Below are 15523 nucleotides of genomic sequence, written 5' to 3' on the forward strand. Positions count from 1 at the left end.
AACATCCATTTTGATCTTAATTAGCCCCATGTCTGAGAGAGAGAGAGACATCCAGCAAGGGATGAAGACCCTACAATAGGGGGGTTTCTTCTTAGGCTCATTCGACACTGTCATTTCGCTTTGAAATGGCTTCAGCACGACATGTTTTTGAAGAATCACAGCGGTACCACTGTTCAACTAAAACCTTTCTGTGGAGAGTTAAAAGCGAAGGATGACACTGTTTTATCCTGCGACTGTCTTTCTCACAATGTTCCTCTCGTGTCATCTCTGCTGCTTTCTCTCCTCACATCTGTCATTCTCTCTGTGTGCAGGGAGAGAGAGAGAGAGAGAGAGAGAGAGAGAGGGGGAGAGGATCAATGGATAAAACTAAAACCCCTCTTTTTATCACTTGCTATACACTATAATGAGTATTTCAGAGAACGGAGAGTGTGTGAATAGTTATGTAATAGCAAACATGATCAGTTCATTAAATGATGTTGAGTAGAGCACAGTGCGAAATCAACTTGAGTTGGTTGTTTATCAATATTTTTCTTCATCACCTCTTGTACATTGCTGTACTTTGTATTATCTGATACTGAGGGCAGTACAGGGAATCTTGTCCAGTGTGTCCTTTAGATGGCTGCAGTAGTTATTTTGTGTTTTGGATGTAAATAAATAGGTTCATAATAGTCAAAAGGTCTGGCAATAAGTTTTCTTTTAACCAATTTTCTTTTAATGTGTAATGTTGGCTCATGTCCTAAATCTAGACATTTTTACTCTTGTGTTATTGTTTTGCTATTTGGTGTTGACGAGACGAGGATGGGTTCCCCTTTTGAATGTCAGCTCTTGTCAAGGTTTCTTCCCCTTTATGCTCTTAAGGAGTTTTTCATCGCCTTGCCGCTGATGGGGCTCATGGGGACTTGGACACAGAATTTTCTATAAAGCTGCTTTGTGACAGTGCTTGCTGTATAAATAAACACTGACTTGACTTGATATCCCACAGTTCTTATGTGTGAGAAGCTTTTTGAAGCTAACTTGCTGACCTACTTTACCATTGATGTTTTTTAAACTTTGATGATGGAATATTCAAAAATTCTGATCCATCCTCTGGCTAAAAGATTTGGCAAAAATGTCTAATTACATTTTTTTCTGGCTAATGTTGCTGCATTTAAATAGTTATTTTCAATTGTTTTCTATAATTTAAGGTTCTTAAAATATCCAGAATATGCACATTTTCTAGTGTGAGGCTTGACGCTTGAATATAGTGTGCCAGACTGCCTGTAAGTAGTGTTTGTGATGTCACAACATATGGAGTTTTGGTTGTATCTGACTGGTCTAACATATCTACAGGCAGCACACAAGCTCTGTGTTAATTTTCTCCACTTAAAACTTACAACAATGGTTTTAATTATGTAAGCTATTATTTAAAAAATATTATATTATAAAATCTGCACACAGATAAATTAAAGCCAAAATAAAAACAATAAATCTGATTCCTAAGATGGCTAATTCAATTCTCCACTATATAACATTTAGAACATGTAATTGTAAGTCTTGACAAAGTTTAAAAACAAATGTGGGTGTATATATGTGTGGGTGTTTATGTGTGTGTGTGTGTGTGTGTGCATGGGTGTGTGTTGGAAGCGGACTGTTGCCAGAACTGTCTGGTGAGCAACGTGAGGCTTCATTAATGTTACCGAATGGAGAAAGACACAAATAGCAAACAGACTAATGAGAGACAGAGAGTCAGCCAACACCTACCATATAAACAAAGAACAAATCACACACACACACAGTCAAGTGCCAGAATGGTAGTCCCCAGCAGCCTGAGGCTGCATTTGAAAAAGAAAACAGCTTTAATACACTGCATTCAATATCAAAATGCCTTTAGAGCTCATCCAATAATCCAATTTTAACCACTGCAACAGTTCATCTGGCAGTGTGTACTTACAGAGTGTCAATCTTTTAACAGATTTACAGTCCTATGATAATCTATCCTACAGAGTGTCATTGGCTTATTGCCATTTTTGAGCTGTACTATAGCATCACTACAGCACATCACGTACATTGCTAAATGTCTCATTAAATGCCTCGCAACTCATTAAGTGTGTCAAGATCATTTTGACTTTTTGCCGCTGAATTCAGCCACGATTGACTAATGACCCCCGATTCCCTAATGATAATGAGGAGGTGTAACGAGCAGATAAACAGGTGTTGAGGACACACACAAACACACACACAAACACACACACACATACAGAAAGCGAGAGATCTTTCATATTCAGATTTATGTGATTAGCAGGCAGATGGCATAGGATCAGTCATCAGTCTCCATCATATTCAGTGTGTATGCCAAAAACCAAATCAAGAGTTTTAAATAAACAATGTTGTTGCTCAGCCCTAAGCCGTTCCAGTGGATGTGAAATGCCAAGCGACCTAGGTCTCTCAGCACAGTATTTTGCATATAATAACATATCAGTATAAATACATTCAAAACATGTTCAATAATCATACTTTAAAATATTGCAACAGATTTTCTGAAAGTATGTAATTACCACTGGGGAACTCTTATGGTTTTCTAAGCCTTCAGAGAAGAACTAGTGGTTCTCAGAACTTAAAAAATGCATCTGTCAGTTCTAGCTCATTTAGTTAGTAGAATCATCATGCTTATTGCATTTAAACTTTGTGAATCTGGTAGTTATGCTCTTATTTCATTGGTTAAATTTTAGTTGGAAACCCAAGGGTTACTTTTTGTTTGGAAACCCAGGGGGTTTCTATCTATCTATCTATCTATCTATCTATCTATCTATCTATCTATCTATCTATCTATCTATCTATCCATCTATCCATCTATCTATTTAACTGGAAAGAAGGCATACATATTAGATTAATTACCAACTTCATTAGGAATTGAAAGTGAAATGGACCTAAATAATGGGTGGCACCTATTTAGTGGAAAAAAAAACTCTCTGGAAATCATAGATATGTCACGGATAGACCACAGTAGACTAATCAATAAGTTTCAGTCAGCTGTTAGAAATGCAGTCAGTTAAAAACAGTGGTGGCAGTAAGGTAAATTAAATGTTAATTTCTGTTGAAAGCTTCAACTAAAACAATGTTCATGTGCATCAGTGTTCACTTATCGCTAACATACTATTAGAAATCCCATAAGAACTCTAGCAGAAACTAGAATCAGCATTTTCTTGTTTTTTTTGTACCAAGTTTTGACATTCATGGCCTGACGTGAAGACCTAACCTAGTAGTCATAGTTCACCACTGGTGCTTACACCTAGAGTAAGCTGTTTGGCAGACTTACAGGCTTTTCACAATTAAGCTATATTCCACAGTAAAGATGCCACCCAACTGTGTTTGCACTGATTTGTCTTATAAGAATATTTGTTTGTGCTGCTACTCAGTCTCAAAAATAGTTTTGAGAATAATATGAATCACATTGTATGATTTTTTTCCTGTGGGTTTATATACAATTTTCACATAGTTATTATTTACATATGCTAGATGAATCAACAAGCATGTCAGTCATATTTCTCACTATGACACCAGGGATGGTGTCCAGGAGAGAAGGTAAGAGTTGTGGGGGACACTGTGATTTAAATTTTTTTATCCAATGTCCAAAGTTGGATTCATTTATATACTGTTGGTGACACAGCACTTAAAAACTAGGTAGAATTAGTACATAATGATTAAATTTTAGTTCCTGTAGTTTAATAGATGCAATAGTAAAATGTATTTCTTGTCACTGTTTCACATTCCCATAACAACATTCCCCTTGCAAACTTTCATATCAGTCGAACAGATATTTCTCTACATTCACTGAAGGTTGACAACTGAAGGTTATTTTTATACCATGAATTTAGATTTTTCATTACAAGTGGTATTCCATTACTGGGTTAGTTGAGTAAGTCACAGAATTGTCAGGTAAAAAAACCCCTTAAAAGTATTCAGGTTCCTATGCATTAAAAATGACTGTTCCAGATAGTATGTTTCACAGAAAACCAAAATGCACTTAAAGTAAATTCATCATTTGTCAGCATCACACCACACACCAGGAGAGAAAAAAAAAACATCAAATTGTGCCCAGTCACCTTCTTGAATTGCTGCCAAAACATTGCACCTGTTGGAATGAGCACATATCTTGCTTAAGACAAGCAAATGAAAATACAGATGTGGCTCAGAAAAGACAGAGCCAACATAGGAAACAAGAATTTAATGCCAAGCTGTCAAAAATGTTTGTCTTTTATCTTCAATGTACATGCTGTGAGTCTTAGCAAGGAGGGTGAGGATGAGGATGCAGGTGACACTGTTAGCACAGGGACACACAAGTATTAGCTACTTAAACCTGCTAACAGTAGCTTACCAGTTGCTGGTATCACTTCTACCAACCCTGACCAAAAAGCAAGTGATGAAATTGAGAAAACCCAGGAATATCCAACAGACAAAGCCAACCTCCCTGTTGATTTTACTGATCCCAGAGTGAAGAGCACTGTACTTTCCTAAGGTTTGTGTTAACTCGAGGGACCTTTTCTCAGGGACAAGAATGACAGATGCTTTTTGAAGTAATCTTTACTTCAAAATGTCTAAATTTACATGTCTAAATAAAATGTCTAATACTTGCCTAAGATGGACCATGTTTATTGTGTGTCATGCTGGCCTTTTTCAGACAGACATGCTCATCCCATCATCAACCCATCATTTAGCAGCATGTGTGATAATTGATACGTGGAAAAATGAGCTTACGGTCGATGCACAACTGGACTTGGAACACAAAATCTAGGTTAGATTTTGGTCAGAAGTGCTCATCAAAATCACAGATGTAACTTTCATTTTGGCTTCATACACCCTTGCATTCAGGAAAAAAAGTAGGTGGAACATTAGGTAAAATAAATAATAAAAACGTCCTATCAGTAATTGACCGGTTGGCGCGGTATGATTCTTTACAAGTGGTCCTTGATGAAAAGAGCAACGTTATCTGAGCCCTTTGATGCAGAACAAATTAACTGTGCTGTTCTCACGAGTACAGAATGAGATTGTGTCTGAAATAAAAGAAGCAGAGTTTTACTCAATAATTATGGACCCTACTCAGGACTTAAGTAAGGTTGGATCAGCTCAGTCAAGTGTTTCGGTATGTGACTGTTCAAAACTGACAATGCAATTGCAGCTGACATTAATGAGACCTTTTGGCTTTCAAAATATTTCAGATCAAACTGCAAAGAGAACTTATTCAAAGCAAGGCACTGTCACGTCACAAGTGTAGAGGACAAGGACATGATGGAGCTAGCACTATGAGTGGCGTTTATTCTGATGTGTACAAGCGTATTTTCAACAAAAAACCCAATGCCACACTTGTACATTGTGCTGCACATAATTAGAATTTTGTGCTAAATGATGCTTGTTAACACATTACTGAAATCAAATTTATTTGTATAGCGCTTTTTACAACTGATGTTGTCACAAAGCAGCTTCACAGAATTCCAGCCACAGCACTAAAAGATGGGAACAGCTGGAGAACCATTTTAATTCAAAGCCAACACTTAAAAACTTTGTCCAACATGGTAGGAGTCCAGACACGATGCTTTTTAAACACTTCAATTGCGCTGTGGTGATATTGTGCAGGCATTGATCAAAATGACTCTGCAGTTTCTACAGAAGCTACTGGGCTTGTGGAAACGTTTGAGTTTGTAATGATGACAGTGATTTGAGGAAAGAAATATCAAGACATATATATATAGTGTCACAGTAATTGCAGAGGAAGGATGTGGATCTTTTTTGAGCAGCGAGTTTGCTGGGCAATGCAACAAGTACATTAACACAACTACAGTATCAGTTTGAGGATCTGAAAAGCACAGATCAGTGACTTGCAGTTTCAGTACACTTTCAGTCATAAACACACAACGCATAACAAGACATTTTGACAAAGTTATTAAGAATCCGTGCCTAACAAATCCAGAGGAAAGTTTCTAAATAGGTGCATTCTGTTCATACAGTGATAGTTCTTTCCAAGTCTGAAGGCAATTTAGTGGGATGGATGCAATTGCAAGACAATTTCAATTTCTGTTTCCAACGTACTTCTTACAGGCAAGCAACAATGTGCTAAATGAATCTGGCGAGTCACTAGCCATTATTTACAAAGATGATCTTTTGCCTGAGTGTCCATCAGTTACTTTTTCTTCAAGCATGCTCTCAGATCAGAGAAAAAAACTGTGAGCGCAATTAAGGGTCTAACCGAGCATTTGCTCCTGAAGCATTCCTCAATTCTGTCTAGTGTGAAAGATGTGGCTACTGCTCTTAAGCTTTTTTTACCATACCTGTCATCAAGTGCAGAAAGGTCAAAAATGAAAATCATCTAAAACTACCTGAGAAGCAAAGTCTCTCAAGACAGACTTGCTATTCTCAGCATCAAAAGCCAGTGTGCTCCTCAAATGGTCCTGACAGACGTTGTGAAGGAAAATGCAAGGAGGAGGGATCTTTTTGGGCATTGTTAAAGGTAAGAGCATTTTATTGTATTCTTTTTGTTAGCATGCAGGAATACAGATCACTGCAGATTTCTAAGAGTCAGTGCCAGCTTGAGTTTTGTCCCTGTACTACCTGCCAGTCATGTCAGTGATATTTTTAGTTTAGCCCAGGGTCTCCACCCTGCCTTGTGTGGAGGGGCCCCAGAGTTTTGTACTAAGTCACTGTATTGCTCTGGCCTTGTGCCTGGGACCACTGCCCCTCGCCTGAAAGGTTTTTCTCAAGCTTTAGTTTTTTAACAGACTGAAGCAGGTTGTCTTACAGTAACTCTCTGTTTTGTGCACCATCTATGCATCCTTCAGTTTTTAAAAAATGTCCAGTTTCCACTGAGGAAAAGTAGCCTCACAATATTATGCTGTCACGCCCATACTTCACTGTTTGGGTTGTGTTTGATAAAGTTTGATAAAGAACAGTGTTAGGTTTGCACCGCTCACAAAATTGAGATTTTTGGTCAAAAGGCTTTATTTTTGTCTCATCTGACCAGAAAACCTTTTAGCTGGGTGTGGCAGGAAGGCGGGGCCCGAACACCCAGCGGCGACAAACATTGAGAATGAACCTTGGCGGGGACAGCAGGGAGTGTGGAGGGGCGGTGCACAAAACCAGAGGTCCCTCAACCGACATGAGTCACGAGAGTGATGGCAGGAGGAGGAGGACGAGGACGCTGGTGCCAGCCACGAGAGGCACCAGAAAAAGGAGCGAGTCCCGAGCTCCGCCTGGTTACACAGTGAGGTCGCTTCACTACAACTCACGTTTGACCCAGGCGGCCGAGCTGCCAGCTGGGGGCAGCAAAGAGGAGGCAGATAGGCGAGCTCTCATTCCCTCTCGGCTCTGGTGCTCACACTGCCAGCATGACAAGCATCAGCTGGCTCTCATTAAGGGCAGCTTGAGCACCAGAGCCGAGAGGGAACGAGAACACCTTTAAAAAGAACTGAGAGGGAATAGAGCAAGCGAGAGGGACGAGCAGCAACAACAAGACTGAAGAGCCGAAACACTTGAGGAAGAGACTGAAAAGTCTAGTTGAAATTAAGCCACTGAAAAGTGGCCAGCGTAGCTTTGGATGGGTTTGGTTTGTTTTTGTGTTCTGTGAATTAATGGATGCTGCAACCTTGAACCCTGTCTCCAGTGTCTTCCTTGAGTCCGGGGTAGCATATTGCAGTGCTACACTGGTTCTCTCTGATGCTTTCTGGCAAATTCCAGACGTGCTGGAAAATGGCCACTTTAAATGGTCAAAGTTTTATTATTCAATTTTATGACCTAAGAACAGCTCAATCAGTTTGCACTGAAGTATCTGTAGTTGCTAAGTTGTAAGCATTTGTATGAAATAAGCACGGGATTTTAAGGGGTTAAGAAAGTAATGGCTTCTTTTTATCCATCCTCTGATACAGGCCAGTTCTTTTTATAATATTGACTGGTACACCTTCACTACAGTCTCACTGAACTCTGTAACTCCTTTACAGTGATTGTTGGTATAATGCAATTTACATTTCCCCACAATTGATCCAGTGGTGCTTACTGGATATAATTTATATTTGTAACCTTTTCCCATATCTTTAACTTTATCTCGAATTTACTTAGAATGCTCTTTGGTCTTAATTTCACAGTCTTCCTTACGATTCAGTTTTACCAATGGTACTAGAATAAAGGAGCACAGGGGTTGAATACTTATGCAAATGACATTTTTCAGTTCGTAATTTTTGTCACCATATATTTTCTTCATGAAACCAACAGCACATTAAATTAATTACATTTGTCAATCTTTTAAAATAAAATATGATACAGCACAAAATATTGATGTTTCATTTATAGTCCACACAAATCTGATGGCTTTTAAAGGGGAACTAAACAGTTTTGCAAAATTACTTAATCATTCAACAGTTTAGATGTAAACAAAAACATTCAGAGTGGTTTGGTGTGAAATGTGCCTTTCTAGAGAAATTTATCAAGTCAAAATTGTTCACCATTATAGTTTTAGAAACCAGACATCTGAAGTATTTAATGGGTCTAAAAGCTACATACATAACTGAGGCATTGTTTTGTGATAGTTTTGTTATTATGTTTTGGCCTAAAACCTATTTCAAATAAAAAATATTACTAATAATTCAGTGTTTCCTGTCAAAACCTTATTCTCAAATGAGATCAATGCGTGCAAGATAACGTGCTTTTGTAGTTAGTAGCCCGTAGCTTCAGCTGTTCAACATGGATAACGCCAGTGTTGTATCCGAATCAGTTCCCCCTCAAATTCACATTCCCTTTGACTAATCAGGTAAAAAGAAATATATATATTTAGGTAAAAAAAATATTTATCACAGAATCTCAACTATGTCTTGTTATCTTGGGTGAACTTATATTGGGGAGGGTGAAAACACACAGCTTTTTATTTATTGATTTTTTTACCTTTTCGCTGTCTGTAGTTCCACTGTTCCTTGGTGTTGCTTTGCGCACTGGTGCGCAGTCATGTTGGAACAGGAAGGGGCCGTCCCCAAACTGTTCCCACAAGGTTGGGAGCATGAAATTGTCCAAAATATCTCAGTCTGCTGAAGCATTAAGAGCTCCTTTCACTGGAACTATGGGGCTGAGCCCAACTCCTGAAAAACAACCCCACACCATAATCCCTCCTCCACCAAACTCTATACTTGCTGCACAATGCAGTCAGACAAGTACCGTTCTCCTAGCAACAGCCAAACCCAGATTTCTCCATTGGATTGCCAGACAGTGAAGCTGACTCATCACTCCACAGAACATGTCTCCACTGCTATAGAGTCCAGTGGCGGCACTCTACACCACTGCATTTGGCGCTTTGCATTGCGTTTGGTGATGTAAGGCTTGGATGCAGCTACGCGGCCATGGAAACCCATTCTATGAAGCTCTCTATGCTGTCCTTGAGCTAATCTGAAGGCCACATGAAGTTTGGAGGTCTGTAGTGATTGACTCTGCAGAAAGTCAGCATCTGCTGACTGTCTCTGTCATTTTACGTGGCCTACCACTTTGTGGCTGAGTTGCTGTTGTTCCCGTTCACTTCCACTTTGTTATAATACCACTGACAGTTGACTGTGGAATATTTAGTAGTGAGGAAATTCCATGACTGGACTTGTTGCACAGGTGAGAGTGATCCATTCTTTCATAAATGTTTGTAGAAGCAGTCTGCATGCCTAGATGCTTAGTTTTATACACATGATTGGAACACCTGAATTCAAGACTCATGATTTGGATCAGTGAGTGAATACTTTTGGCAATAGAGTGTAGGTACATGCAGGGCATTGTAAGGGAAAAATAGTACTTAAAAAAACATGCTTTTTTATTTAATACTATTTTATATAACCTTATAAATAACTTATATGACTATGACTATGACTTATAAAACCTTAAGTTCACTGTTTTTTTATAGTAGATAAAATAGTGATATTTGTAGTGTAGACATATGGACGTTGGTTCCTAGTACTACAATGGTGAACAATTTTGACTCCGTAAATTTCTCTAGAAAGGCACATTTCACACCAAACCATTTTGATTGATTTCCTAAATTTCCACATTTTCTAAGCCGCTTATCCATCTGGGTTGCAGGGGGAGCCTATCCCAGCAGTCAATGGGCAGAAGGCAGGAAACACTCTGGACAGGTCACCAATCAGGGACTGTATATTATTTTAGTAACATTCTTGTTGGCCACAGCAGCACTGTTTTGAAGCGAATGACCAACTCTAAGTGAAAGCTTACCTAAAGTACAGCCTCCACATAACAAGTTACACCATGTCCTGACAGCAAGCTAGCATTCAAACTTAGTATCGCATGGCATCACAAAGACTTCACAATGGCTATGCCGGATACATAACATGAATCAAGTCAAAATATAAACAAGCCATAAACAATTTAGAGTGTGTAACGAGTAGTTTTATTAATACATTTAACTCTGGGTTCCACAAACTCAGCTGTGCATCAAATTCAATGTTTCTATGTATTTTTCTCTTTCTTTGGGATTTTACAGCACAGAAATATGGTTCAAACATTTCCTGAATCTGTAGACTCGCCCTTTCCATTCCATCATATCACTACATCATACATGACACACCTTCTCAGTTATGAGGCTATGAAGAGGGGTTGCCTGCCTTTTCTCAGGTTATAGAGATGTATAACAAAACTGCTGGTGGGCCCATGGCTTGCTAAGGGGTTAACTAACTAGCTGTGTATCCTTATCAATCAGTAACACAAAGCATATGGAAGTCACCAGCCTCCAGCTTCCAGCACCATGGCAATTTCTCTCTAAACTGTTTCCTTTCTGTTAACTGCCTATAATGTTTACTGAAAGGGTCACAGAGATTTCTCCTTTTCTCCACTTCATGGATGAGTTTCCCCTCATCCATTTTGAAGTGGAATGGCAGAGCAATGTGATGCATCAAAAACAGAAGGGCCAAAAAAAATGTTGCATTGCCCCATATCGGGCGCTGCAGCTGGTAAAAATGAGAGTTTATGTAAATTCAAAGCATTTCTTTTTTGTGTAGGGGGGTGGCAGGGTTCTATTCATAACTTTTATCAAAAACATACCAGTATGTCATGTAAGGACATATTTTTCTACCACCAATCTATATATATACATATATACATCCATCCATTTTCTAAGCCGCTTCTCTCTCAGGGTCGCGGGTGTTGCTGGAGCCTATCCCAGCGGGATACACCCTGGACAGGTCGCCAGTCCATTGCAGGGCATATAAAATAGTTTGAAATGGTTGCCTGGTTCAAACAGCATAGAACTGAATTAACTGCATTGATATCGATTTATTGCCCTGCGATGGACTGGCGACCTATTCAGGGTGTATCCTGCCTTCTGCCCGATGACCGCTGGGATAGGCTCCAGCACCCTCCGTCTCCCCAACCCCCCCCCCCCCGAAAATCGATGGATGGATGGATGGATAGATATCGATTTATCAGACTTTTCTCACAACTGTAACAACTAGTCCCTCAACCTGTTACTGTGATCCTTCCTGTGGGTTAAAGTGTGACATTTGCACTATTGAATTGTTCCTTCTAAGTGCTTGTAAGTTTAAATTTTTTGTACAAAGTTTAAATTTTCATCTGTTGCAGAGATGTGCTTGTCTAAAAGGTATTAATATTATTTGCTCAAATATTAATCAAATTATTCAGCAAAAACCAATGAGAGTCATATAGCCTTCTCCTCTACTTTTATTCACTTTCTGAATAAACTTAATGCAGGTCCCTCAATCCCTGTGCTTTCCAGTCTCCCCTGTGTATGTCTCTTCTCCACTTTCTTCTTTTCTGTGCCTGCTGACACTTCCCGCCCACAGTCTCTAACTCGGTCTTTCTAATCATTCAACTCTGCCGGCTTTCTCTGGCCTTCTCTGTCTCCACCTTACACCTTCTGTCCAGCTATCTCTCTATCTCGGCTTCTTTCTCTCTCTCTGTTTCTCTGTCTAGCTCTATCTCTATCACTCCTGCTTGTCCCTGAAAGCAGTATAACTCTGTTCCTGTCACTTTGTTTTTTCGTCTCTTGTGAGTGAGTCTTATTTCTTTTTGTTTTCTCACACATCGTCCCACATCTCGCCTTTTCCCTTCTGCCTGTCACTCATCCAACACAGCCTTTATCCACTCCTAACCCCATAGCCTCTCCTTCATGTTCTCCTCCTCCCTGATATCCCTCTGCCTCTGTTTGTCTGAGAGAACAACCCTCCTTTTTTCCTTCTTTTTTTCCCCATTTTGCCCTCTGATCTCGTTGTGGTCTTTGATGCTGTTTTTCATTCTGTCCCTCTGCTCTGAAATTTCAGGAGCTTTGAGGAGGGTCACAAGGTGTTGGTCTTATCAGCGGCTTTTATCATTTCATTAGAGTTAAAGAGGAGGCGAAAGAAAGGAAATAATGTTATATTACATCTCTCCATCTCTCTCTCTCTCCTGCATATTGCCATTCTTTGTTCTTCATCAGGTGTGCCTCAAGGGCCAAGTCTGGATCCTGCCTTTTATTTTCATTTTCTCTTTCAATCAGCCTAGCCATCTTGCCAGTGCCATGTCTTAGCATCTCTTCATCGTGATAGTTCCAAAATGAGACATGGCTGACTCTCAGAGCACTTTGAGGGATGAAGATGATGATAGGAAATACATTTTCTTCTACTTCTCGCCTGTTTCATTGCACACATTGCTCTTACTGAAACGCTAATTCATTTAGATCCCAGTGACAACACAGATAAGTGATGATAAATGCATTAAACAGCAGGCAATTATCAGTTTGAAGTATTTAGGCCCCATATGTACAGCTCTGAAATGTCAGTGCTGTCTTAATTGTTGCCAGGTCTGGGAACAGATGGATTTAATGACACAGTCAGTGAAGTAGAAAAAGAGAGAGCGAGAGAGAGAGGGAGACACAGACACAGAGAGAGAGAGAGAGAGGGATAGACAGAAAGTGAGTACCTCTCTAAGGTAACAGGAGATTCCTCGCAGTGCTGCTCCCATGGCTGTCGGGGAGGGAAGCTAAGAGTGAGAGAGAGAGAGAGAGAGAGAGAGAGAGAGAGAGAGTGAGTGAGAGAGAGAGAGAGAGAGAGAGAGAGAGAGAGAGAGAGAGAGTGAGTGAGAGAGAGAGAGAGAGAGAGAGAGAGAGAGAGAGAGAGAGAGAGAGATAAACTTAGTGAAGCTCCTTGAAATGTTTATCTCCCTGCTTACAGGAGTAGACTCAAAGTGACTGTTCAAGCATGTGTTTGTGTATATGTGTGTGTGTGTGGGTGTTTACTGCCATACGTTTTTAAGAACAAAAATGTCCTGACTTTGTAGGAAGTAAGAAATAAAAGAAGTAGCCTAGCAACACAAACAGCTTTTCTTTCTTTCTTTTTTTGTTTCTTACCAAAGTTCCATGTTGCATTGTTTAAAACTCAAAGGTTACCAAGGTTAAGATTACAATTATTATTACAATCACACCCATAATAATAATCCTATCTTATCATATATATATATATATATATATATATATATATATATATATATATATATATGATAAGATATGTGTATAATTATTATCATTATTATTATTATTATTACATAATTTTATTGTATTAATTTCTTATCTTATTCTGATCTTAATCTCTTATTAATTAAACCTCAAGTTTTATTTTTGTTATTATTTTTATCTATTTTTTATCTTTTTTTCACTGTTATTTTTACATTTTCTTTTAATTAATGAGTAAATATAGATATTATTTTCTTTGTCATGTCAATCCCTGTTTTTGTAAATGCTTGGTTACATTGAAAATGAGGGTTGCCCTCAATGTACTTCAGAGTAAATAAAGGTTGATTGATTGATATATACCGATCAGGCATAACATTCTGTCCACCTCCTTGTTTTTACACTCATTATCCATTTTATCAGCTTCACTTCCTACATAGGTGCACAGGTGGTCACAGGACGCGGTCCACAGGACACTGTGGCTGGATGTTTTTGGTTGGTGGACTATTCTCATTTCAGCAGTTATACTGAGGTGTTTAAAAACTCCAGCAGCCCTGCTGTGTTTGATCCACTCAGACCAGCCCAACACACACTAACATACCACCACATCAGTGTTGAGAATGATCCACTGGCATTTAAACAAGGAGGTGGCCATAATGTAATGTTATTATGCCTGATCAGTGTACATATATATGCACACAAACCATCTTTCCTTTCATGAATAAAATTGTACAGAAGCATCAAGAACCAATTACAGTATCAAGTTTTCAGCATTTAGTGTGTCGACACTTTGCCTTCATTAGCTTCCATTCTTTTCAGGAGACTTTTTTAAAGAAATCTGCAGAGATACTTCTCCACTCCTCAGCCTGCATTTTCTGCTTCTCACATTCCAAGTAATTCCAAACACATGTAATGAGAACCAAATATATGTTTGACAAAATGCAGGATTTGTTTTTCTTCAGCTCCTAGATGATGTTTGTTCATATAAGGCTCGACGTTTAAAAAATGCAGCATGAACTTTGAGTTTTACATTATGTTTTAACATGTCTTCTTCTGTGAGTTTATTGACTGGTTGTAAAGCAGAAATCCGATCACTGCTTGACTCGTGCAGACCCAGAGTTTTTTTTTATTATATTTATTTATTTATTTTTGCAAATGTTCTTTTTTTCTCTATTTCTTTTTGTTAGTAATGGCTTCTTGACAGCTATACATTCTTTCAGACCCATACACCTGCGTGGACTTTTTCAGATCTGAAGCAAGAGTGGAGCTTGATTTTCTTCTCGCTCTCAAAGATAAAAGATGTAAGTACTGTTTTTTGATAAAGACAGTTTTGGTGGTCTACCAGGTCTAACATGGTTGTTAGGAATCCCAATTTCTTTTAATATTTTTTGAACGTCTAGTTTGATAACTCCTGTTCGTTTCCTCACTTATGTTTCTTTTTCTTATTTGAGTTTCCTCTTCCTTATACAACTGGACCAGTTAAATAAATTAAGGGTGGCCTATGACTTCTGAACTGTACTGTATTATTTAATACATATTGGTCATATTTGTGTTACATATAGGTTCACTATCAAAACAGAATTATGATAACTTCATTGGAGAAAGAAAAAATAAATTATATATATATATATATATATATATATATATATATATATATATATATATATGAATATATATATATAAGCATGATGCCAGTTGTTAAAATGTTTTTACGTGTTTAATGTGTTTGACGACATTCTTTGCTGTTTTTAGCTATTATTTAAAATTAGCTGAAAAAAGCTTTACACATGTTTTACAGGCAGCATTTCAAGCATGTGAGCTCTGTGTGTATGTGTGTGTGTGTGTGTGTGTGTGTGTGTGTGTGTCTCACAGGCGGTGGGTGCTCCAAACAGGTATAGAAGCGTTTCGTCTGGTCTGGTTTCACACGCCTCAAAGCCACCCTCGACTCACCAATAAACTCATTATGAGTCAGCTTGTCCTCATCACACACCGATAACCTGAGGAAGAGAGAGAGAGAAAAGGTGAGAGACACCGAGAGAGATGCAGAAAGAGAGAGTTCGGAGGGAGAGAGAAAGTACAAAG

The 15523-nt window shown here is 38.7% G+C and overlaps 1 protein-coding gene across 2 annotated transcripts in view; it reads right to left on the minus strand.

Moving 5' to 3' along the window:
* The window catches only part of doc2a (double C2-like domains, alpha), a 51399-nt gene that overhangs the window by 16534 nt on the left and 19342 nt on the right, over window positions 1-15523 (minus strand). For both annotated transcript variants that reach the window (XM_037544794.1, XM_037544793.1), the window contains 2 exons: window positions 15312-15438; window positions 12916-12975 (listed from right to left, as the gene is read on the minus strand). In XM_037544794.1, coding sequence (XP_037400691.1) covers window positions 12916-12975; window positions 15312-15438 — 187 coding nt within the window. The remainder of the gene's footprint in view (window positions 1-12915; window positions 12976-15311; window positions 15439-15523) is intronic.

The sequence above is a fragment of the Pygocentrus nattereri genome, chromosome 14 (genome assembly GCF_015220715.1).
Source record: "Pygocentrus nattereri isolate fPygNat1 chromosome 14, fPygNat1.pri, whole genome shotgun sequence".
Classification (NCBI taxonomy): domain Eukaryota; kingdom Metazoa; phylum Chordata; class Actinopteri; order Characiformes; family Serrasalmidae; genus Pygocentrus; species Pygocentrus nattereri.